Source organism: Protomyctophum parallelum (assembly GCF_964188405.1).
Source record: "Protomyctophum parallelum genome assembly, chromosome: 1".
Lineage (NCBI taxonomy): Eukaryota > Metazoa > Chordata > Actinopteri > Myctophiformes > Myctophidae > Protomyctophum > Protomyctophum parallelum.
In genome coordinates, this window is record NC_139697.1 from 81,515,371 (window position 1) to 81,541,056 (window position 25,686).

General features: G+C 42.1%; 1 protein-coding gene across 1 annotated transcript in view; it reads left to right on the top strand.

The window, feature by feature from the left end:
- doc2b (double C2-like domains, beta) overlaps positions 1-25,686 on the top strand; it is a 148,036-nt gene that overhangs the window by 63,961 nt on the left and 58,389 nt on the right. The window contains exon 2 of the mRNA XM_083773201.1: positions 14,645-14,724. Coding sequence (XP_083629327.1) covers positions 14,645-14,724 — 80 coding nt within the window. The remainder of the gene's footprint in view (positions 1-14,644; positions 14,725-25,686) is intronic.

Consider the following 25,686-nt stretch of genomic DNA (forward strand, 5'->3'; position numbering starts at 1 on the left):
CGGACAATCATAGATCAAAAAGAGAGTCAAGACAGGGACATAGTCGGACACAGTCCGGATTACAGTTCACTGAAATGAAAAGTCCTCAACAAACTACAAAGGCACTCCAAGCCAGGACAAAGTTTTGGGCTCTGTCCACTCTATACCTGAGTTTTTCCAGAGGCAGGAATGATAGAACTTATTTTAGCCATTGTTGAAAGGAAGGTGCCTTATCTGACTTCCAATTAAGGAGGATTAGTCTACGGGCTAATAGGGATACAAATGCCAAAGCATGTGAGAGATGTGAGTGTACAGTTTGGGGGAATTATGCCAAAAATGGCGGTGTGGAAAGAAGGGGTCGCCACTGTTCCACACATATGAGAGAATACGTCAAATATTTGCTTCCAGTATAGGTAGTGAGGGAAGGACACGTCCAAAACATGTGGCCTAACGAGGCTGGGGTCTGGCTACATTTTGGTCATCCAGGGTCTGGCATGTTAAAGAACCTGGCCAGCTTATCCCCTGAATAGTGAAGTATCTTAAATTGAATTAAACCATGGCGTGTGTGTCTTTTTACCTAATTATTATTATTGTTCTAATTTTATTTGATCACAATCCAATATTGTTGCTAACAGAACATGAACATGACATGACATGCCAACATTTCAACATTTCACTGCTTGTACCTGTATTTTCTTTTAGTTTCAGAGAATCTGCTCAACTAAATAGGTGTTCTTTAGCATAGTATGGACAAGATATTTGTTTTCCAGGGTTAATAGTCCGCTAGTTGATACCAAATCATATAATAGCTGCAGAGGAAGCCTCTAGATGTGTTATTACTGTACAGTACATCTTCATCACGATGACATGTTTGACATTTGGTGTTAACTTGGGATACACCTTGGCCCTGCCGCCTGGAGGGGTGGCGGTTGCCGCCTTTGAGTGGAGCATGCATGGGTCTGCTCTTGTAATGATTTGGTGCCTATGATAACTGTTGTCTGCCTTTTTAATATATGTATTAATGTACTGTATGGATGTATTCCCTGATTGGGAGTCTATGAACTTGGGATACACCTGCAACAGTTGCCTGGCAATCCATACTCAAGGCGTTGCCATTTCTGTCATATTTCATGGGAAGCTATATCACATTACTTCAGCATTTTAACTGCAACCACACTTATAAGCACAAACTGAGTGAGAGCTGGTCACAAATGTCATGCTTGATTACGTGATTTTACAGCATGGCTATGAAAGAGGTATCCGAAGAGGGTCTGTCTGTCTGTCTGTCAGTGTGTCTGTCTAGAGCTGATTTCACATATCACTGTACCGATCAGTGCCAGATGTCTTGTGCACACTGTCACTAGGGCTAACGTAAACCCCACTGATTTCTGTTCATATCATGTGTAATATATTTCTTACACATACAGGTATATAGTGGAAGTCAAAGGGGCTCAGACAATTACCATAATGCTTGGTGCACTCACACCGTCTTGTGCAGAGGGAGAAGGCTGTCTTACTGAGACAACTTGTAGTCCAGGATGGAAGTGAGACCAGTGTCCATGACATCATGGACACTTTGAAATACTAATAAATAATATAATGGTTGCAAAGGAGGTGAAGTGTCCCTTTAATAACATTTTCAACCAATGAATCAATCTCTGTGCCAAGCCTTTATAGTGCACAGGCTTTGATTTAGATTAAATAGGTATAATATAAGTATGCATTTCAATGTGTCCCTGGCATGAAAGCGTCTTTGTGAGTAGTTGAGGCAGGCTGACATGCATGGTGATGTGTTTCCATGTTTGTATGAATGAAAGATTTTTGTTTTTGTGTTTATATTCGAGTACCTGGCTGATAAAGGGTACAGGGTCTTAGGACGTGTTTCATGAACCATTAGTTGAGAGTTAGTTAGTGCATCATGACATTCAGCACGAGACACTATTGAGTGATTGGATGAATCACACAACCTTGTAAAAGAGATGAGACGGAGAATTCTCTTTTTGGTGTGATGGACAAAATCCACTCGATAGATACCTGTAGCTACAAAACTAAAAGGACATGGATGACATGGATGACATGGATGAACTGCACCCAAACCTCATCTTGTGTTCTTTTATGTCGATTTGCGACAGAAAATGTAGCAATGCCGTTTTGGTTCAGGTAAAAGGGTAAATCTATATATATATTTGTTTTTGTCTTGTGGTTGTGGCCCCCAACTTATAATAATACTAGAGATGTGCCCGTGGGGCCCCCTTTCATGACGACGACTGGCCCAGGAAATAATTCCCGGGCCATCACCGGGCACTGCACTCCCTGTGGTAATGTGGAACGCGTCTGTCCAATTTGAAGTTGGTGGGGCAAACGGTTCTCGAGTTACGTGGATTACAACAGTATGTATTGCTGCATGTCTCCACCTGTCTCTCCCCCTCTTTCCTGTATATCTTCACTTCTATCTATCATGTCCAGCTATCAATAAAGGCCAAAAACAAACCTAAAACCCCCCCCAAAAAAAACATGTGAAGCCACACTGTTATTGAAGCCGATCATGTTCACAAAGTAATCAATGGTCAGTCAGTCAGATAGCTTCTCTTGAGGATGTCCTTTTGAACACATGGCAAGGCATTCATTTGATTTGTAAACATGCTGTTGCTTGGACAATCTACCATATCAGATCTTCGCAGAGAAAAGTATTTTAGATTATGCTCTCTCTCGACAGGCAGACATGTTAACAAGGTCAGTTAATTTGCCTTTGACAATTACAGTGAGTCATCGTGACTGTGCTCAGGAAGCAATTAAATGTAAATCGTTAAGGACAATGTATTTTTAAGGGGCGCTAGCCCCTTCTATAAAAAGCTTGTGTCCCCACACGTCTCAAGATTTGCCATTGACCACGGTAAGAGAATTCCGGTCAAATATCTGCAAAATTTTGTCCCCACCCGTCTCAAGTTTTGCCATTGACGGTGAACGGAGAAATTACGTCAGATGTCCGCTTTTTATGACGTAAATTAAACATAAAAAAATTAAACGCCATTGACATTGAAGGGAAAATTTACGTCATATGTAAACGAGCAAATCAGCTAACCAATCACAGGCACCACGAATTCTGATTGGCCAGAATTAACCAATCACAGGCAACAGGCATTCTGATTGGCCCGTATGAGATGAAGCATGATGATATGTGATGATAAGAGCTGATAATTCCGCTAAATATGACGTAAATTTAATATCAAAACAATAAATACCATTGACATTGAAGGGAAAACTCAAAGTCATATGTAAACGAGCAAATCGGCTAACCAATCACATGTTGGTGGGAGCGCTTGGCCAATAAGGGACCACCTTATGTACCTTATGTAGCAATGTCAGATAACCGCTAACATAAATAGATGCACAATGACAAGAGCTCCCCTCATTTCACACGGGTGTGATTTTTGAGTGGTGCAACCACTCCAAGGAACAGCAATATGCACCAACAGGGGGCGTTGTTGCACCACTCACTTCAGACTGGTCTGATTTTTTTATTCTACTGGATAAAAAAATGCACAAAGGGTACACTGCCTTGAAAGAGTTAATATTTTGGATAATTAACAATAGCTGTTGTCTTACCACTACTCTATATCAAAAAGAACAGAAAGAAGCACTTTGTTATTAGCTAGCAGTCTTCATCCCCATCCTTGAAAAGGTCCTTACCAATAAGTCTGTTCTATAGACTTAGGCCCAGGCTATATGTACATGGATCTTTTGCAAAACGGATATTTTCGTCCTGCCCATACGACAGAGATATCTATATCCACAGAAACGCATTGAACACAGGATAAAATCACTGCAGTAGCAGGTTTCAATTGTAGGCTATATTATATTTGATTTTATATTTACACTTATGGAGGTGCCAATCATATTTTTTAATGAAGGAATAAGTACCGCATTTTAAAAGCCACCTAAATTGTGAGTGGAAGTATATGTTTCTTTCATTGTCTGTCAGCATGTCACACTATGTGCGTAAATCTCCAGATCCCGACTCTCGACTTTTCTCTCCATATAATTTAAAAATTATAGACACTTTACCATTGCTCTGGCGACTTGGTACAGAAATTAATAGCAGAGTCAGACCTACAGTATAGAAGTGTCCACAACCAGTTGTGAGCTTGTAGAGTAGCTATATTTTCGAGCTGTATAATAAATGTCACGTTATAATGTAGGCTAATACAAGTTCACGCGCGCACATTGTCAGCATGTAGGCACAGGCTTACCATCTCTCTATATCATTTGATAAAGGCATATTAAAAACATGACCAATGAAAATATAAACTGCACGGAATATATACCACTTCGAATTATAACAATCGGTTGAAGATTATCTGAATATCGCACAAGTAAAATATCAACTTTGAATTAAAACAATCGGTTGTGCTTTGCACTAGGCACATTGCAATACAAATGAAACTAGAAAAAGTGCCCTTCTGGGCACAGGTCTCCACCAGGATAGGAATGTAGGACATTGCAGCTTGCCTTCATCTGGTGGTTGGATAAAAGGGCAACAAAAGTAAACTAGGGAGTTTGCATACAAAGTTATCCACAGATCTGTGCAGTTAGAGGTAAAAACACTTTTCGGCCAGTTATAGCGCCACTTTGAGGCTGAGTTGAAATTGTTCATGTGGCATTTCTTCCTCGGCCTAGTGGGAATGTGTGTGCACAATTTCACGGAAATCACGCGATGTGTTCATGATTTGCAGCATTTTGTTTGAAACTGAGCACTCCTGTGAACTTTGGAAGCCAATCTTAACCAATCAGGATGGAGTCTGAGAAATCTGAAAGACCGGTTTCGTTGAATGGCTCTAGAGAGACTGTGTACCAATTTGCGTGATGTTTGGACAAAATCTGTAGGTGTACTGTGCAAAAACTTGTTTTGCACAAAGCGGCCTCCTGGTGGCGCTATAACAGGCCGTTCTGGAAAGTTTGGGGCAGAGGTTCATCGTTGGCATCCAGGGAGTGTGTGTGCAAAATTTGGCATCGACCGGGTTAACGGTGGCCGAGATTAGCTGCTCACGGACACACACACGGACGGACACACGGACGGACGGACGGAGTGCAAAACATACTCTCCCCCCATGCCTTCGGCCTGGTGGAGACAATTACCAGTCTGCACTGGACTAGTAGGCTGATATATTTATTATTGGATGCAGCAGAGCAGAGCCTTTGCTCGCTGCAGTTGATGCAACATATGATACGTTTTAAAGTTGTTAACAGTGATATATAAACATGAACAATGATGGATGGATATCCGTGTAGTTTCCATGCATTTCTCACCTAATTTATAATAAGCGGTGACATCATCGTTTCTCAAAAGCTCCGTTTCACATGACTACACAGCTCCACTGAAACGGATATTTTCGAAAAAAGAAATGTGCGTTTTGCAAAAGTTCCAGAGACGTGTAGCCTAGGCCTAAGAGTCTGTTCCTCCACTGATCAGCTTATTAATAAAGCTTCAGAGATTAAATGTAAAATATGATTTTGAGTGTGTTGAGCAGGCCTTTACACTGGCCTTAAACAAACCCCGCTCTGATTTATTACAAAAAAAGAAATCACACCCGTGTGAAGTGGGGGGTGCTAATATATTAAAGTCTAACGCATGTTGATTAGGTGATGTAAAACAAATGGTGCCAAGTGCCAACACAAACATTAAATGCCATTAACAATAAAGAGACAATATGACGTAATGAGTTACAAAATGACATACGTTTTCCCTTCATTGTCAATGGCGTTTATTAAACAAACATTGAACTAAAGACAAACATTAAACCTGTATATAGGAGGGGCTAGCGCCCCTCAAAAAGCAACCACTTATTCTGCCAACTAGCATAAGATTCAATCGATCTTTAAGAAACATTGGTACATCCAATAAGTCTGACCCTGAATTGGCACAACTTTTTGTGCCTCTTTTCTTTTAAAAGAAGCAAAAACTTGAGGGACCATTTGGTTCATGCTGATCCCGCAGCTCTGCTGCACACGGGCAGACTCGCCTGGCTCCCCTCCCTAAGGGAAATGATCCATGTGGGCATTGTGCGCAATGCAACAACACGGTCAAAACCACATCTTCATCTGCACACACACTGGTAAACAGTTTAAGATCAAAGTGTAGTGTTGTGTACCTTATACGCTGTACCTGTGGACTGGCCTACGTGGGAAAAATGTCCACACAACTCAAACAGAGAATGAGTGAACACAAAAGTTCGATTCGGAGGCATGATCAGGATTATCCAGTCGCAGTACACTTTAATGATTTGAAACAGGATATTTAGAGTTTGTTTCATTGGGATTTGCCTCCCAAATGTTGCTGTTTTTAATTTCTCTACTCAGGTGCTAGGACTTAATCTCCTGCTTGAACACTGCCTGAGTGTATTTTTATGCTTGACATTTATATTTAAAAAAAAGATCTGCTTTATTTTATATTGAATATATTGAGGTGTACCGTGTAATATTATATGGATTGATTTTATACATTATGATCCAGTGATCCACTGTCTTTTTTTCATCTGTAAAGTGAGCCGAAGATGTATTAACTGTTGTATACAGACTGACGGTGATGGCAAGACCACTTGATCAAATGAGACCACCACCTGTTGTATCTCATCCCCATCAACGAGGGAGACTGCGATTGGTTGTTGTGGATCTCTGTATATATTTACTGTAGCTGTGTTACAGTACTAGCTGTCAGCAGAGAGATGCAGATGGTCTTTGAATGAAACGTAGCTTAAATAATAAATGGGTTCATATTGCAATTTGCAAGTGCTGACGGTGTGCAGGCCATTGTGTACTTTTTGCGCATTTTTTATCCCTGCCTACGCAGCTGTCTCTGAGCCGATCAGGTGTGCATTCATATTATTCTACTGGATAAATACGTGGATATTCCCTTGTGATGCGTCTCCTTGCAGGAAAGGTCTCTCACCTCTCTGCAGAATGATATTGATATTCTGAATAGAATGATATACAATTATAACCTTTGCATCTGTCCGTAGCCACTTTGCGTTTTGTGCATGTAAGCCTTTAAGGAATACATGCACAGTTTTATGAATGCCCCTGAACTATGTATAAGACATTACTCAAGTACAGCAGACTGCTATAGGCTTCCCCAATGCATTCGCACTCCCAACTCAATATACATATTTTTTGATGCTTGGTCAGGTACCAACTGATAGATAATTTTGTATATTTTATGGGTGAATGGTCCTTAAATTTTAATACAGTCCTTCCGTTTAAATCTTATGATGGGAAAAAAACCCATCACCAACTTTTCCTGGATGTTGACAATGGCTGTGCCGAGTAAGCGCTGCCCCTGCTGTATTTTCAGTGTTTTGAACTTGTTTTCTACGTTTTAAATGGCAACAATGCTTTGCCTTGCTTTTAAGCCGGTCTGCAGCATTCCACCTTCCGTCACCCATTGTAGGAGGCGCACATGTCTTCCACGACGTCTGCACTGCACAATGCAAAATGCTATCCATTGTGCTAAAATGTGATGTCGAGAGGTCCATACTGTAATGTGACACATTGAGAGGGAGAATGTGTTGCTTTCACAGAGCTCTCATGTGGTTAACCAGATGGCTGATCCATGCACAGTGCAAAATCATAGTTATGAGCTAAAACGCTTTCAGAAATGCTGCAAGGGGGAAATTATTTTTTTTAATTCTCCAAGAAAAACTATATTTATGATCAGAAGATTGTGGAGAAAACAGTACTTTGTCACATTGTGCCACGCTACAAGCTTGTAGATCTGCTATTTTGGAAAGATATGTGAATATATATATATATATATATATATATATATATATTTATATTAACATTTTTAACTCTAATCTTTGCTTGTGGAGGTCCCTGGAACAATATATTTTGAGATGGGGGGGGGGGGGGGTCTGCACTCTGCAGCCAAATACATATAAATTCATAACCATTGATATAACAGCATATGTTTTTCAGAAAACCGTTAGGATTTAGAAGACGTTTTGTAGAATCAGCCTCAGGCCTTTATGGAGATGCATATGGCAGAAAAGTTCTGGAAGCTCTACCAACGGTTTTCGTGGACCCTTGGTGAAAACATCAGATACCTAGAAACTGGCCCCCGTAAAATCTGAATCCCCCTCCACCCCCTTTCCCCCTTTCTGTATATGTTTCTTTTCCCTTTTTACCTCCTTACATGATTTCCTTTTTTGTGTATTTGTACGTCTCTAAATGTTCTGATGAATTGAAAATGGTGGACCCTGTTGTAAACAAGAGTAGCCTAATGCTTTATCAGTGTGTCATCCACAGTAACAGTATTTGTATTGAGTTGTGCTTTCATATGAAATGTACCCATTCTGCAAAATGTTAATAAATACTTCAATCAATCAAACCATCTGGTAAACTCATGTTTACATAAACGTAGGCTACAGTACTCCTCCCCGAGGACAACGGCTGCTGTGGTAGATCACTTTTATAGATCACTATAAAAGGAGTTATTTCTTGTCACACTCTATCTTATAGAGAGCATAAATGTATCTTAGTAGTGGAGCGCTGAAAACTCGTATTGCAGATCATATAAAGCACTATTAGATGTAAAAACATGCAGCACATTGACATTGTGTAGAATCAGCACATTCTATTTCCAATCTAAGATATATACTGGTATTGAGAAGGTATCATTCTCCCTCGAGAGGAAGGTAACCTGGGTGTTTTACTTTACAAGAGGTAACAGTATCGTCTGAGAAAGAATTCTATTGGAAATAAAAAAAAATTACCAGTGCCTATGTCCTACCATCATTGTCGATCTTGAAGCATGCCAAAGAGAAACATGAATGCGAGCATTTCTCAGACACAGAATCAGAATTAGCCATCCTGCATTTTGCATAAAAGCATAAATACTGACAGACATGTTTTTGATTATCCATCTGACTGACAATATTTTATCACTACAATATATTATCAGCTGCCTCAGCATCATGCGGCACAAGCTGCATCAGCATTTCATTGCCACGCTGAAAATCCCAGGACAGTTTATGGTGGTTTTCTATCAGAAAGGAAGCAGGTCTCTGTTTGGTCAGCTTAAAACTTTGCAGAAGAACTTCAATTACATAGCTGAGCAAGCCTACATTTCTCTCTTTTTTTTAATTTTCTTTTTTTTGTAGCTAGGAGACAATACATACCATAGTACATATCTATACCCTATCAGTGATATAAATAGGTTTCCAATATAATGGGTCCCAGGATCCAGGGGTGGTCTTTTAGGTCACATTCTCACCAGAGAGCTTTGCTGCGATTAAAACGAATCCTGCTGCGCATTTTCAGAAAGTGCGCTTCGTTTGGCAGGTGTGAAGGCTCATTCGAATCCTAATGCGCAGCAAAGAACCGCATTTTACTCCGCCCAAAGACGGGGGTTTCGCTTCGCTTCCAATCGCACTTGACTACGATTCGGTGCAGGTGTGAATGCAATCCGCAGTAAATAAAGGAAATTAAGCAAACATAATGTGGCGGGTGAGGAGCTGAACACAGTTGGAGACGGAGAAGGCATATTTTACGCAGCGCAAAGATGTCCCATTACTGTGGATAGACGTGGTCGAATAAGGAGACTGAAGCCCTGATCGAAATGAGGACGTGTACATTAATCAATTGCTTAAGAAAACACATAAAAACACTGCAGTGTAGCCTATTATAGCCTACAGAATATTCTGTCTGTCTGTCTGTCTGTGCGTGCCGTAAACATGGAGTGCTATGGAGTGCTGTCACTGTGTGGGGACTGGGGAGTTATATCAGTGCGCTCATGCAGCGCTGTGCCTCCATGCCCAAAAGAACAGTGTGTGGTGGCTGCGTGCGAGAGAGAGAGAGGGGTCCCAGACGGCACGACACATGCACGTTATGAGTGTAATTTTATCACCATAGATTTCACTGTGTAGGCTAGTTGTCTCCACCAGCCGAAGGCATGGGGAGAGTATGTTTTGCACTCCGTCCGTCCGTCCGTGTGTCCGTCCGTGAACAGCTAATCTCGGCCACCGTTAACCCGGTCGATGCCATATTTTGCACACACACTCCCTGGATGCCAACCATGAACCTCTGCCCCAAACTTTCCAGAACGGCCTGTTATAGCGCCACCAGGAGGCCGCTTTGTGCAAAACAAGTTTTTCGATGCCATATTTTGCACACACACTCCCTGGATGCCAACCATGAACCTCTGCCCCAAACTTTCCAGAACGGCCTGTTATAGCGCCACCAGGAGGCCGCTTTGTGCAAAACAAGTTTTTGCACAGTACACCTACAGATTTTGTCCAAACATCACGCAAATTGGTACACAGTCTCTCTAGAGCCATTCAACGAAACGGGTCTTTCAGATTTATCAGACTCCATCCTGATTGGTTAAGATTGGCTTCCAAAGTTCACAGGAGTGCTCAGTTTCAAACAAAATGCTGCAAATCATGAACACATCGCGTGATTTCCGTGAAATTGTGCACCCACATTCCCACTAGGCCGAGGACAAAATGCCACATGAACAATTTCAACTCAGCCTCAAGGTGGCGCTATAACTGGCCGAAAAGTGTTTTTACCTCTAACTGCGGATCTGTGGATAACCTGGTGGAGACCTGTGCCCGGAAGGGCACTTTTTCTAGTTTATGAATGGAACACATTGATAAAGGTCCCCCCTGCTGCGTTTCCAATTGCTGCGAATGACAGTGTGAAGGCAAACCGCAGCCAATTAAATATGCAAGAACCTCAATTTCCCCGCCCATACGCATCCGAGTCTACCGAAGTATTAGGTGAGAATCTGACCTTAGATGGGTCCCAGGGACACTACTTCAACAACGTTAGAGTACAGTACTAAGTACAGTATTGCAGCCCAGGACCCCCGGAGGGTAACATGATGGCGTCTTTTCTTAATTTAGTGATGCAGGATGCAGGATGCAGGCTATTTGCATCACTGCCCTATCTAGTCAAATTGTCTGGACAGGCACCAAATCTGTGCTTAGTGCTGCATTGACCACAGTGCCACCGCCCACCTTTTTGTCTTTTTTTAAGGTCAAGTTATAAGTGAAGTAGGAGGAAATGCAATGACCAGACTCTGTGGAAACAGGTCATTATGAGATACAATTGTCCACAGTCAGTATAAGAGGAGACAGCTGTGGTTAATTAAAGCCTATAACTGTGTTGCTGTCGTTAGCCACTTACTCTCAGATGCCTATAATTTAGCCTGGACACGTATCATGGTTTTTGCCAGGTGCTTGAAAAGCGCCTGGACTACATTTGCACCCACCACTACTGAAGACCGTAAAGACCACTTTAGTGGCGACTTTAGTGATGACCTAGTCATGATTGGCTGCCTCCTAAGCCAATGATAGTCTGAACAGCATAATAACCCATACTCTGAACGCCGCAACGCGGAGCGAGTGGCAACATACAATAAGCTAACGTTATGAGCTAACTGGAGCTAGTGGACAACCATAACAAAACACAGTGAGTGAACCAACAAAAGAATGTCGGAAACGAACGAAAACGGGCGCTACAAGAGCTTGTTGCACCTGGCAGTTATGACTGAGAATCATTCTTGTTAGAGAGATGATCATCCAAAAGTTTTACCAAGTGCGTTAAAGATATCAATATGAAATGCACAATTTATTAGTGTGGAATCACAGGAGCTTTTGCTATTGAACATAATGTATTTTGAACGATACTACTTTCCATTTTAGTCTCATAAGGTAGAGTTCCTTTCAACAGCACTGTACTTCTCCGAGAGCAAACAGTACATACTGTACCTATGGTCAGACAGCAGCCTTCACCTCAGTGTTCAGTTCTGTACGCCGCCCAGAGTGGGGAATCGTTATACGGTGGTGATCATACTACAGTATAGCCGGGTGGAAGAAGTACTCAGAATAAAAGTCATTTTTTTTAAATGTTACTTGAGTAAAGTAGTACAAAAGCATTGACATTAATATACAACTTTTATAAACAGCCAATCTACACATCTATGCATTGCGTTGCGTCAGCTTGTAGATCGGCTATTTTCAAATAGCTGAAGTGTAAAATAGGGCTTCATTTGTATTGAAAAACAGCACAGTACAGTACTTGAGTACACCACTGCTGTTGAGCGTATTATCTGCGTCAGTTTAGATTTTTGCGTTGGCTAAGCTTGTGCATCTGCTATTTGGGAACACTATGAGTGCAGGTACGAGGCTATCGCCAAAGCGAGAGCCTTTGCACCTGAGTTTTGTAATGTGTACGAGAGCCCGGAGCAGGCCATTGGAGTAAGGTGGTGATTGAGTGGGTGTGATGTTCTGTGCTATTGAGATTTCAATGTGTGCAATGGCTTTGTCGTTTAGTTCTGTGAGGCTGGGCATGCGACCAATCATCCTGGCAACAGGGCTATGCGTGTGAGATTTGCCCCGGTTAGTAGTACCGGATAATAAAATGTTTAAAAAAGAAGATTAAGCAACTGCACTCAGGTGCAACTGCACTCAGCTCTGATTTTTTGTGTGAGTAAAAAACACAATTTTAGAATATAAGACCAATTACCATAGGCCTACATATCGCCTATTTGCGGCCATGACACGTTCAGCTAGCATCCCATGGCTAAGAGGTCGGCTAAAAAGTGGCAGGTTTCCTAGAGAAGAGGGAGCCAATACGGCAGCCAATGAGAATGATAGCTTGCTAGTCCAGAAAGGCAAAACGATCGTTCATAAACCTGTGCTTCACACAGCAGCTGGTAAAAATATCTGATCTACAAGCTCACAGCACACTGTGATGCGACACATTACGAGCTTGTAGAACAAAAACAAGAAAATCACACTTGTGAAGTGAGGGGTGCAAAATGTGGGGGGCTATTTTCAGCAAAGACGTGTACAGGGAAGAAAGAGGGAAGAAGTTTAGAAAGTATTGAGGTTTTAAGTTGTTTAACACATATTTAACATGAATCTAATATGTAGTGGGGGTCCCCGTTTCATCTCTCTCTGGGGTCCTTGGACTGAAAATCTTTGAAAAACCCTGCTACTGTAAAGACGACATGCCCAAATAAAATAGGTTAATGTGGATAGACAAGGAGGATATAGACCTCTTCGGGTTCTGCTGTTAGCCTATTGCTGGTGTAAGGCAGGTAGTGGTAGTCAGTGTTGTTCAAGTTACTTTTAAAAAGTAAAGAGTTATAGTTATAGTTACTTATGTAAAAAAGTAACTAGTTACTTTACTAGTTATTAAATTATGAAAGTAACTATTTTCAAGTTACTTTACTTTAAAAAATAATATAAAAAACGATTTAAAAGAAGGTTTTTTGTTCTGTCGCACAGTAAGAGAAAAGACAACTCCCTCCTAACATTATGAAATGTAGTGGAACAGTAAAACATGCTCAGAAATGTTGACAGTCATCTTTATTGTAGCCTCAACTTGCCTTCTTTTTTTAATTTTTATAATCAAATAAAAAATGAGTCCATAGGCCCAGGCCGTGGCGTAACGGTCTGGGCACCTGACTGGTAATCCAGTCGCAGTGTGCCGCGGGTTCGACTCCCGAGCCCGACACGGCCTTTACTGCATGTCATCCCCCCATCTCTCTCCCGTTTCCTGTCAGCCTACTGTCTGTCCCTTCAAAAATCAATAAAAGGCGTAAGCCGCAAAAAAAAAATATCTTTAAAAAATGAGTCCATATCATCTTCCATTTTAGAATATTCACTGTTCAGGTATTTGGAAAATGTATTTCTGCACATTGGCCCTGCTTTCACTGGTATTTTGCTGACCAGTGCTCTGAAAGGATCAGACTCCACCGTTGATAGGGAAAGCATTTCCTCAACAACATAGGCTACCTAGCAATCATTTTGCCAAGTTGACTCTTGGTGACATGCTACTGTGGCGATTTAAAATCGATCTTCGTCTGTTTTGGTGGTTGGTCCATGTGAGGCAGCCTCATGGACTGATTTAAGATGCTTTCTTAGATTTGCATTGCTCTTCTTGGCTGTGGACAATGCTTTCTGTCCGCCACATAATTTGCATTTTCACCTCATGTTTTTGTCGTCCTTTACCCGCAAGTACTCAAAATAATGCTTGTATTTCCAACCCACAAAGCATCCGATCTCGCTGTTATCCGCATTTGCCATTGTAGCGTGTGGTAATAATGTTCGTTCAACCGGCATTTTCTGTGTATGCGTTACAAGGGTTTGTGTGTCTGTGTTTACCACAGCCATAAGATTAAGACCCGCCCTACTCTGTCAGACTGTCTCTGATTGGCTTACCCTGAAATCCGGCCTTATGTTATCCAATCAATGACCTCTTCTGTGACGTGCTTTGTTCATGTTAGAGTGAAAAGCCATGTGGGCTCAGAGGCTAGTATGAGAGCACAACCTGTCAACAGAGTACAACACAGAGAGCGCTCTCTCAGCAGTCAGCACAGAGACGACGGGGAGACTTTTCACTTGGATCACATAAGTTGACATAATATTCACAATAACGGCATAACGCGGGTAACGCACGCACAATAACTATAACGCCGTTATGGAATGGGGAAATGTAAAGCGTTAGGTTACAAGTTACTGCAAAAAGTAGTTTCGTTAGGTAACGTAACGTGATGTAAGGGCGTTAGTTACAACACTGGTGGTAGTGGAGCCTTTTAATTAGCATTTTGCATTTCTAATTGCTCTCTCTTCCCCTTGACCACTGTGTCTTTATGTAGCTACCCTGGGAACCCTGGACTTCAGTCTGCTGTACGACCAGGAGAACAACGCACTACACTGTACCATCAACAAAGCCAAGGTGAGTACTACTGATAAGCATGATACAGACGACCGCACAAATGGTTCCTTATGAGAAGGACCTTGGAGGCTTTTCATTCATTTTCCTTTGTGTGGACTTTCTTTTTTTATAAAAACAAACCACTTTAGTCACCGAATCAATATTTCAGTCACAGCCTGTGTATTGACTAGCATATCTAACACGGTTGAATAACAAGCGCGTGCGTGCGTAAATTATATATATATATATATATATATAATTTAATGAAATTTTAATGAACCCTACAAATTAAAAAAATCCTCCCCCCAAGGGGTACCTAAGTCAAAAAAGTTTGGGAACCCCTGATGTAGTTGATTAACAATAATTGTAACTCTTGAGAGTTAATAATAATAATTTGGTTACTAACATCTTTTAAATGAGGACCACTGGTGGTCCCTGGGCCAGTGTTGAGCCAATTGATCACCATAGCAACCCCAGCCTAGGCCTGATTAGGTAAATTCCCAACACCTGCTAAATCCTCCAAACCTGTATCTTGATTGGAATCAATCTCCACTCACACTCCTCTCAGTCATGCAGCTACACAGACACATCCCAGGCACACTTTGGTAGGCCTATGGCCCTGTCCTGTTTGGATGACAATATTGCCTTTCCAACAGATTTTCATTAAAAAAAAACTAAAAAAAAACGATTATCGATTATTAATTTTCATAATCGATTTCGGGTCCTATCAACGTTAATCGATGAATCGATTAATCTGACCCATCCCTAGTGTGTTCATGCTTGTCCATTCAGATTCTACTTATATATTACTATATTTACGTTAATTTGATCTATAGCAATGTAGACTTAGTTTACTGAAAGTAAATTGTCTCTAATTGAATTGATTCAGTTTAACAATCAAGTAGGAAAGAAAGGATCCGCACTCCAGGTAGCTCCCAAAAAAAAATCTATCCCCGTTTCGCAATGCGCTATAACTCTGGGAGATGGATTGCCGAGGTAGAGCGCAACACGTAGGTGTTGCGCTCTACCTCGGCATCAGCTTCCAGTACTAACCGCATGACTTGCCACACATTCTCCTGGTGTCGCCTGGTATAATTGAACATCCACGTCCATTCCACATATAAGGCAACAGGAACCAAAATATATTTCCTCAGGTGAAAAACGTCATCACATTCCTGCAAAATGCACAGATCTCCTCCTCTCTGAGGTGGTCCGCGATGCACCGTACTGCATGAACTGGTAGATCAGCTTATTTTGACAGCGGTTAAAAAGTATTATATAGGCTACTCACATAACGCAACTCTAGTTAATCTATTGATTTAAGTATCCTAAATTCAAGCTCAGGACCAAGGCTATATTATAAGCCCTTTCTATTGAACAATTGCACACTCGCCTTTGCAGAGATAAAAAATATATCTGATATTTTTTTTATCAGAGCTGCATTATCCTTTGGATTACTATCATATCTCTGTTGTATATCAGAATCATGCCTGGGGAATTGTTGTTCTGGACACGTATAGATATTTCAACCATACTATATCCTTCCTCGTCAGAGGTATTAAAGTTGGCTATAGTCTGAATGGTTATTAATAATTCATTTGATGAGGTCGTCAATAATATTAAAATAATTCGTACGTGGGAATGCTGGTAAATATCCGTACGCATCGTCTCTGTCAGGTAGAAACCTCATTATGTCCAAAACTGTTAGCATTCAAATAAAAAAATGCGTTGCCTTGTGCCTCAGAACGTGTTGCATTGTCCCGAGTTTCGAGCTTGCAGATCTGCTACTTTTTATGCTTTTGCGTGAAGCTGTAGTGTGATTAAGGAGGGCATTCATTTATGAAAGAACACTAAAAGAATATGGAGATAAGAGGTTTCTGCCCGGCATCAATGGCATCCTTTCTTCTATGGATGTGTGTGTCGTTTGCACAAAACACAGTTTCTGCAGTTTCACACAGTGTAGGACGTACTGATGGCATATGTCTCAATGAAATCCTGTTTTGATTAACAGAGAGCTGTGTTAAATCACCGCAGATAGCAGTACTAATCACCCCCACACCAATCACCAGTCACCACTAGCCCCTCTCGGAACCCTCCATAAAGCTTTTCTGAAATTTTGATGAGTTTTATGTAAGTTCCCTGTTCATAACTATATTTTCGTATGGGAATTTTGGAACGCGGACATAAATATGCTCGCTAAGATCGTATCTGCGGCGGTTGACGGCCTTTTTTTGTTTGAGTTATTCTGAATTCGTGAACTATAAGTACCTATACATCCCGCTGCGAATATCTCCTGTGGCGCGGAAGCCGTTAAGTATTTTTAATCTATGTTTGACCGATTTGGTCGCTTTGATTCTTCTTGTTTGTTTACCGTTTATTGTACCGCCTCCCGGTGTGCGGTTGGCTTGTGCGGCTACGTCCCTGCCTCTGATCTGCTCTGTCATAGCTATAGCGCCACTAGCTAGCCAGATAGGCGGTACAATGAGGTGTCAATAAACAAGGAAGGAAGAAAAGAATCAAAGCGACCAAATCGGTCAAACAAAGATTAAAAATACTTAACGGCTTCCGCGCCACAGGAGATATTCGCAGCGGCATGTATAGGTACTTATACTTGTTCAATCACTATGATCGATATACTGTACATACTTTAAGGTTACATCAATGTTGCAATACAAGATACAACATGTGTGCACGATGCAGACTGATATCATTCCCATTTCTCTGTAATCCTTGTGTCAACTAATGAATGAATGACATTTTTATAGCGCTTTTCCAAGTGCTCAAAGCGCTTTACAATGGTTCATTCATTCATACATTGGGAGGTGAAGCGGCGAACAGTCGACGTCTGTACTGGTCTCACCAGCGATAGGTTACCCAGTAAGTTAAACACAGTTCAATAACTCCAGTGGAAGCCGGGACTTGTTTTTGAAGATTTACTGAACAAAGTGTGAAACTGAAACAAAGCAGAAACGATACAGTATGTTTCAGAATAAATGTAAATGCAGTAGAATTATTAAAGAATATCACGAATAAGCCAGCATGTATTGCATACAGCCAAGACATAAGTACAGTAGGCCTATAATGTACATAACCAGGTAGGAAATGTATTCACTCAATAAACAGATGAAGGAGGTAGCCATTACATACAGCAGGTGATTGGCAGGTGGGTACAGAAAGTACTGCAATGTGTGATCTTTGCACCAAAGAGGTAGGAAAATACTGTAAATAACACCTGTTCTCTTTTTACAGGCTCTCAATCAATTAGGGTAAACTAGACTGTAATATATACACAGCAGACCATAGCATCCAATGAGAGAGAATAATAATACAACCTTCTGCTAAAGTTCACAAATAAGGTGCTCTTATCAACAATATAAGTCTCCTAAACACTACTCACAGACATTGCGTATTAATAAGCATGTGAAGACGATGGAGAAAGATTGCAATTCACACTGACACATTTAGTTGGAAGCACATTGTAGTCATGGATTCTCTTCCTGATCTGACAACGTCCTGTCTAGACAGGAAATGAGGTGAGTACTGCATTTTACCATCAACTGGCAGCAGGGGGCTACAAAGCAAAACAGTCTATTCGGTCCAGAACAACGTCAGTGTCCTCACTTCCCACATTCACACACCAATGGTGGCAAGCTTACACCGACCGACTCATTGGAGGCAATGTAGGGTTCAGTGTCTTGCCCAAGGACACTTCGACATGTGGACAGGAGGAGCCGGGATTCGAACCGCCGACCCAGGGATCATTGGACGACCTGCTCTACCTCCTGAGCCACAGCCGCCTATACAATTATTAATTAATTCATGTTTTTATTATCTGTCAAAGGTTATGATTTTCAATGGAAGTGTAGGATTTTCATTGCCTACGCCACAATTATTCAGTGTGAGTGTGAGTTCATTCAACTGCCTTCTAGAGAGAGAGAGAGAGAGAGAGAGAGAGAGAGAGAGAGAGAGAGAGAGAGAGAGAGAGAGCAAATGTATATGGCACACCATATAAAAGCTAACAACTCAGGCTGTCCTTGCACTCCTCAGGAGCCTGTGGTGGTGTTCCCCAGTATTTCTTAAAGAATGTTTGTTGTTATTGTGAAACAATTCAAAGACGCAATGGTGACAGTCTGACAGGCATGTTTGACAAGGTAAGTGCCACACAGCGGAGTGGGCAGCAGCACGACAGTGGGCAATAGCGTGGGCAGGCACCCGTCACTCTTGATTGATGGTAGCTATTTTGCTGGACTGCTAGACTCCTGGATGGATCTACTTGTACACCACAGACTAGTCAACCAAAGAAACCATGTTTATTTTTTTCTCGACTCTGTCATAAACCTGTCATAAATCTGGATTTTAGACATATACAGAAGTGGTTCACAAACGTTTAATTTCAAGAACCCCCATAACTCAAATGGAACCCAAATGGTGTACAACAAATAGAAGTGTACAAATGGAACCAAATGGACCAGTAAGGGTATCAGTGTTACAGACCTGTAAGGGTCCATTTGAATCCCTCTGAAGGATCCCTGAGGGTCCCTGGACCCCGCTTTGAGAACCACTGAGTATGGTTATCTCAAATGCTTTAGATAGCATGTTGTTTAGACGGATGCTAGGTTTGATGTTTAACTGGTATCCGCGTTACTTTGTAGCACTTCATTGTTTTCTTTGCACTCTGTTTAGCTGACTATTTACAAGGGCTGACCCAACACATTTGAATATTCGAAGCTTTGTTCGATGGCACGAAAGTTGAACATGAAAATTGCAAAATCTAGTTTATTTAAAGTTTGTTTTTCCAGTTTATTTTTATTGAAATAGCTGATCTACAAGCTGTTCAGAGCTTGTAGATCTGCTACCCTTCAAAGCCATGTGTTTGAGCTCCATGATTCATGAATTACTGACTTGTTATTTAATCCCCCCCGCACCACCATCGCCCGGGCCTCGTCTTCGAAGATTTGCATTCGGCTTGTTTTTATGGTTAGAATCTTCGACTTGACAAAAGAGGTTGAAGGTCAGCCCTACCCTGTCGTGTGTTGATTAAGGCTCGTGCCATTTACTCCAATCTTGCAATTTGCAAGTTGCTCTGCATAAGAGCTTCTGCTGAACGCATAAAATGTAAATCAGTGGTTCTCAACCCGTTCTGGATCAGGGCCCACTTGAGAAAACCACAAAAGCGTTTGCAGCCATCTGACCGTGTTAAAGGACAACTTCACCACTTTTCTTCATATAATTGGTCCTCACTAATATAAAATAGCACAATTCCTTTGTGCTCGGTCTGTGTCTCATAGGAGTGCTGTTGGCAGTTCAGAAACCCGTCTCCAGTGACATCATCGTTAGGCATTTTTAGTATTGCGAGAACGATGGATTCCATTATCGTATTGTAACTTTTCAGGAATAGAAAGCCTACAGTTTCTATTAGCTTGGATTCCCCATGGATGATGTCACTGGAAGACGTTTTTTTTAACCGCCCACAGCCCTCCTATGAGACTGAGGACCAATTATATGAAGATAGGTTGAAAAGTGGTGAAGTCTCAGTTCTATTAGAAAAATAAACTTAAACGTTAAAAGGTTAAACTAGAAAGTAAGGTAGGCAGACAAAGTGGGGGGTGGGGAATTATGTAGGAAAAGCAAGTCTGAAAAGGTGGGTTTTGAGTGTGCTTTTTTTTTTTTTTTTTAAGATATTTTTTTGCGGCTTACGCCTTTATTGATTTTTTAAGGGATAGAAAGTAGGCTGACAGGAAACGGGAGAGAGATGGGGGGATGACATGCGGTAAAGGCCGTGTCGGGTCCGGGAGTCGAACCCGCGGCACACCGCGACTGGATCACCAGTCCGGTGCCCAGACCGTTACGCTACGGCCTGGGCCTTGAGTGTGCTTTTGAACATTTCAAAGGTGGGGCAGCTCTGATGTGAGCTGGGAGTGAGTTCCACAATGAGGGGGCGGCCACTGCGAAGGCCCTGTCACCCCAGGTTGGCTTGTTTGACTTATGGGGTTCCAGTTGGTTGGCAGTGCTTGACCTGAGGGAGTGGGTGGGGACATGGCGTTGGATGAGTTCAGAGAGGTAGAGGGGGGCCTGGTTGTTGAGGGCTTTGTATGTGATGGTGAGTATTTTAAAGTCAATTCTGAATTTGACTGGGAGCCAGTGCAGTTCACGGAGGATACATGTGATGTGGTCCCTGGATCTGGTTCTGGTGAGCAGGGGGGCGGCAGAGTTTTGAACACACTGTAGTTTTTTGAGAACCTTGGTGGTGACGCCATCAGAGCATGTGAGCGGAGCGGAGCGCGGAGCGAGCGAGGAGCGGAGCGAGGGGATTTTGACGTGAGCGCAGAGCGGGTTTTTAAATGTGTCAGATTGACTTCCGGAGCGAGAACTGTCCTCCGCTCCGAGCCGCTCCGAGCCGCTCGGAGCGAGAACTGTCCTCCGCTCCGAGCTATATATGCCCCGAGGGCTGTGCATAATTATCGTTTTTTTTTATTGTGGTTCTGCTTCTGTCACTGGCGTTGAACTTGGTTGCGGCATGGTGCTCGCAGTGGTACATTAAAATAAATACCATACTTCGGTTGATACATTTGAACTGGGTCTGTTTTAATTATTCTATGATATTTTAAATAACGAAATCAAGCTAATTTACATCATGCTCCAAAAAAGACTGCATGTTGCTGCAACATGCGGTCTGAAACGAAGGCCTTCAGGTTTAATTAGCCAATTTCAGGAAAACAGCATTTTATTTTTCCCCCCGTCATTTCTTTCTGCTGAGCGGAGCGGGCATCTGTGCTGAGCGGAGCGGGCATCTGAGTGTAGCCTCGGAGCGAGCACGGAGCGGGGAGCGCTCCGTGCGTAAATGAAGGTGAGCGCTGAGCGAGCGGGGAGCGGCGTGGGGGAAGATGAACGTGAGCGCGGAGCGAGCGTAACAAAAGCCGTCGAGAGCGAAGAGCGGAATTATCGGCCGCTCCGCTCCGCTCACATGCTCTGGACGCCATACAGGAGGCTATTGCAGTATTCGAGTCTGGATGTGATGAAGGCATGGATGAGTGTCTCAGCGGGAGTGTGTGATAGCATGGGACAAAGGCGGGCAATGTTGCGGAGGTGAAAAAAGGCAGCTTTAGTGATCTGGTTGACATGGGGCTGGAAGGAGAGGGTGGGGTCAAGGATGACACCGAGGTTGCGGACTCGGGTGGAGGGGGTGACAGTGGAGCCATCAATAGTGAGGGAGAAGTCATGCGAGGAGCGGGTGAGGGATGCCAAAGCGCCAGCGCTCTGCCGTCAACGAGGCGGATGGGTGCACGCAACCTCGCCCTCAGGCGTCTTACTGGTAGCATGACTATTATGTCGATTGACAAACAATTGTGTTCCACCGCGAATCAATGGAACCAACATACAGTAGTATAATTCACATTCTTATTTATTGCTGTCACTTTTTAATATAAATTATATTATCATTCAAAACAAGTGTTGTGCCAATTAATTTGGGGGCCCACTTGCAGTACCCTCTTGAGAATGGCTATTGTAAATTGTATTGTATTATTGTTATTTCTCTGTATCTTTTACAATACCTTATTCTCATTCTTGGCCATGCAGGCCAAGGCAGCTCATGTCTGATTAGTACGTGGAACTAATAGCTAATAGCTTGACATAGTGCCCCTACATCTCAAATAAGCAGGCTGTGTTAATTAAAACCTATAGATTTGCATCCTGCCCATGTCATTTCCTGGAAGAAGCGGTTTGCTCCAAGAGCAGTGGAAATACCGCTAATGAAATCTGGTGATTGTTATCGATCCCTTGGTGAGTATAGGAAACCTTAATGGGTTAAGGAGTCCGGTGTGTGTGTGCGTGCGTGCGTGTACTCTGCTGTAGAAGACACAGTACAAAAAAATGTCCAGACGACTAAATGTTGCAAAAGAGTTACCCAGTCTGAATGTCCACAACAGATACAGGTGTATCTATTATGCTGTTCATGTACATAATGTGAGGAAATGGTATTTGTACTGTAGTTGAACTTTGGATTTGATGTCACAAAGCATTGTCGTCACAGTTGGGTGAAAGTTACGTATTCACAAGTTATTTTTAAATACTTTTCATTGGTTCAATATGTATAAATCCCACAGACAGAATTATAGCAGGTCTACAGTACAAGTTCACAACGTTGCTACTTTTGTGCGACACTGTAGTATGATGTATGATGCGAAAAAAAACACAACTTGAAATTAGGGATGTCTGTAACGGTAGCCGATGGCATTATCCGGTTAATTAGCGGTTGATATATATATTTTAATAGGCTACCCCAAATGTAATATGCATGTAGGCCTATAGACTACATAATTAAAGTTGGTAGACGAATGGTATACATTTATTTATGCTCCTTTTTAAAAGACAAACAAAAAAGCAACATTTAACAATATAAATAAATTGTTGTAGGCTTAATCATCAATAAACAACGCATTGCATCTGCAGGCATGCATCTGCGTGTCTACAGTACAGGGGTCCACCGGTTCTAGTTCAAAACATAAATAAGGCCAGTCCAGATCTGGGCAACCTATACCTATAAAGCCACTGGACGCATGGGCTAAGCCTTTTTTATTATTAAGGAAGATCAGCATGCATTTCACATGTTCTGTTTGTTGACTTTTCGCTGACGAGAAAACCCTCAAACATCGATAGTACATGGCTAACTTGATAGCCATAAGCTGTGCCAGTGTGGAGAGATGGATTGGAGGAGGAGGAGGAAGCGGCGGCGGCTGTAAACGTTCTCCCTCCAGGGCAATAATGGATTTAATAATGCCAAGTAGGTATCTGCATTGATACGGTCGACATGTGTTAATCTCGTCTGGCTGTCACTCGCCTTTAGTTTTGACTACCGCAAAGCTACCGTTGTAGCCAACTAGCCATTGAAGTACAACAGAGAACTTTGGGACATTGAGGGCGCTGTTTTTCATGCAGCCTGGAGTGTGACAAGCTGGGCAGCGCAAATAACAGCAATTTTAGGCATGTGTGCAACATGACACCTGTTTTTAAGTATTGTACAGTGACAACTACAGTCTCTGTAATGTTTATATTGTACTATTACTAAAAACGATCTCAAATAAAGGGATTTAAGATCAGAACACGCATTTATTATTATGCAAATTAACCGTAAAGCTGATACATACAGCTGAGCATACTCGGATATTTCTTAACGGTCTGCTAACCGGCTATCAGGTTACCCGTTGACATCCCTAGTTGAAATATGGAGATACAAGGTTTCTGCACAATATTCTATGGCTGGTGTAGTGGTGTAAGCAGACACTGTGGCGCCGGCGGCAGTGTTATCCCATTCAGCAAAATTACACTGGCTGTCGACTTGAGTTTTCTCTGGACTCTGGGGGTTTGTATACGTTTGTAGTAGATCCAACTGCAACCTCTTAACATTTAATTACATCTCTTACCTTGAAGTATATATATATATATATATATAGCAGTACTACAGTTGGCTTAAAAAATAAGTACTAGTTTTCTTCTGTGAACTCCTGTTCACCTGCTCCCCCGCAGCCAGTCAGGGCGGGGCCACTGTGTCGGAGGTAGGGACACACACACACACACAATGATTTACGATTCCTTTTCGGTACATAATCGGACAGCACTGAATCGACTGAAGGAGACTTCGCAAAGCTCGGCACGGCGACTTGCTCGCTTTAGCTCACTCGCCGGTGCCTCATGTACCTAAAGCCACCTTCGGGCGGCACGGCTCCAACCGTGAAACCGAGTGTATAACCACCGTTACAGATAAATGAACACAGCCTATTTGTGAGCCATTGACAGCAAAACAGTCACTTTGTCAAAGTGAGCTTTGTTGCGCACACACACACACACACCCACACACGCACACACACACACCCACACACGCACACACACACACACACACACACACACACACACACACACACACACACACACACACACACACACACACACACCACACACACACACACACACACACACACGCACACGCGCACACACACACACACACACACACACACACACACACACACACACACACACGCCTCTGAACAAACTCACTACTCAAAGGGGGAAAATGTCACTTAAGCTGAACAAAAGATATGATGGTAGCATCAATTATGAATGTAATGTGCATACTAAAGATAACCACAAGAACGATGATTATCCTGCCATCTGTCAGCCAAACAGCTTTGTATGATTCATAATGGTTCACTGATTTCAACAATTACATAGGGCTACTGCTGGCCATTGCTTTACTAGGAAGGGAATATTAAACACGAATTTCACCCACTGTTTTACATCTGTAAACCTGTGATGTGATGTGACAATAAAGATTGATTATGATTCTGTGATGTACAGTAGTGCATAATTCTCTGTTGCAATGTCACTCCAATTAGCTGTGCCACATTTGCAGACACTTAATAAATGATCGCATGACTGAAAAGATTTGACAATTTGGAGCCTTTTGAGAGTTGCCAATCCAATACCACAAACGTGGAAAGCTGTTTCAATGGGCGTGACATCTAAAAGACGATGTGACAAAAATGTTGTCACTAAATGATTGCTGACTAGAAGGGAAAAAAAGTCATTACACAAGTACGTTCATTTTATCGTTAACCATTTCACTTTAAGCAAAATCAATTAAATTGAATTACATTTCCAACTAGACCAAGTAATTAGCTACAATTTCATGGTCAGCAGCACAGCACTCCTCCCCTATTCTCTGTCTGTGAGAACTCATGGTCATCACTCATCATCATACATTGCTGATAGGCAGAAACCTTGTATCTCCATTATTTCAGTCAAGAAAAGTATAATAACCTAGAACTGCACTCTGTCGAGTGCATACTTGCTTGTTGCACACTAGTAGGCCATAAATGGCCAACTAGTGCGCAAGCAGAGCGCGCAAGTACTTTCGACCGCTGTAAACTGTCAAATCTCAGTATCTCTGTGAAGGAACGTTTGAAATGTCTAATTATTAGGTGTAAC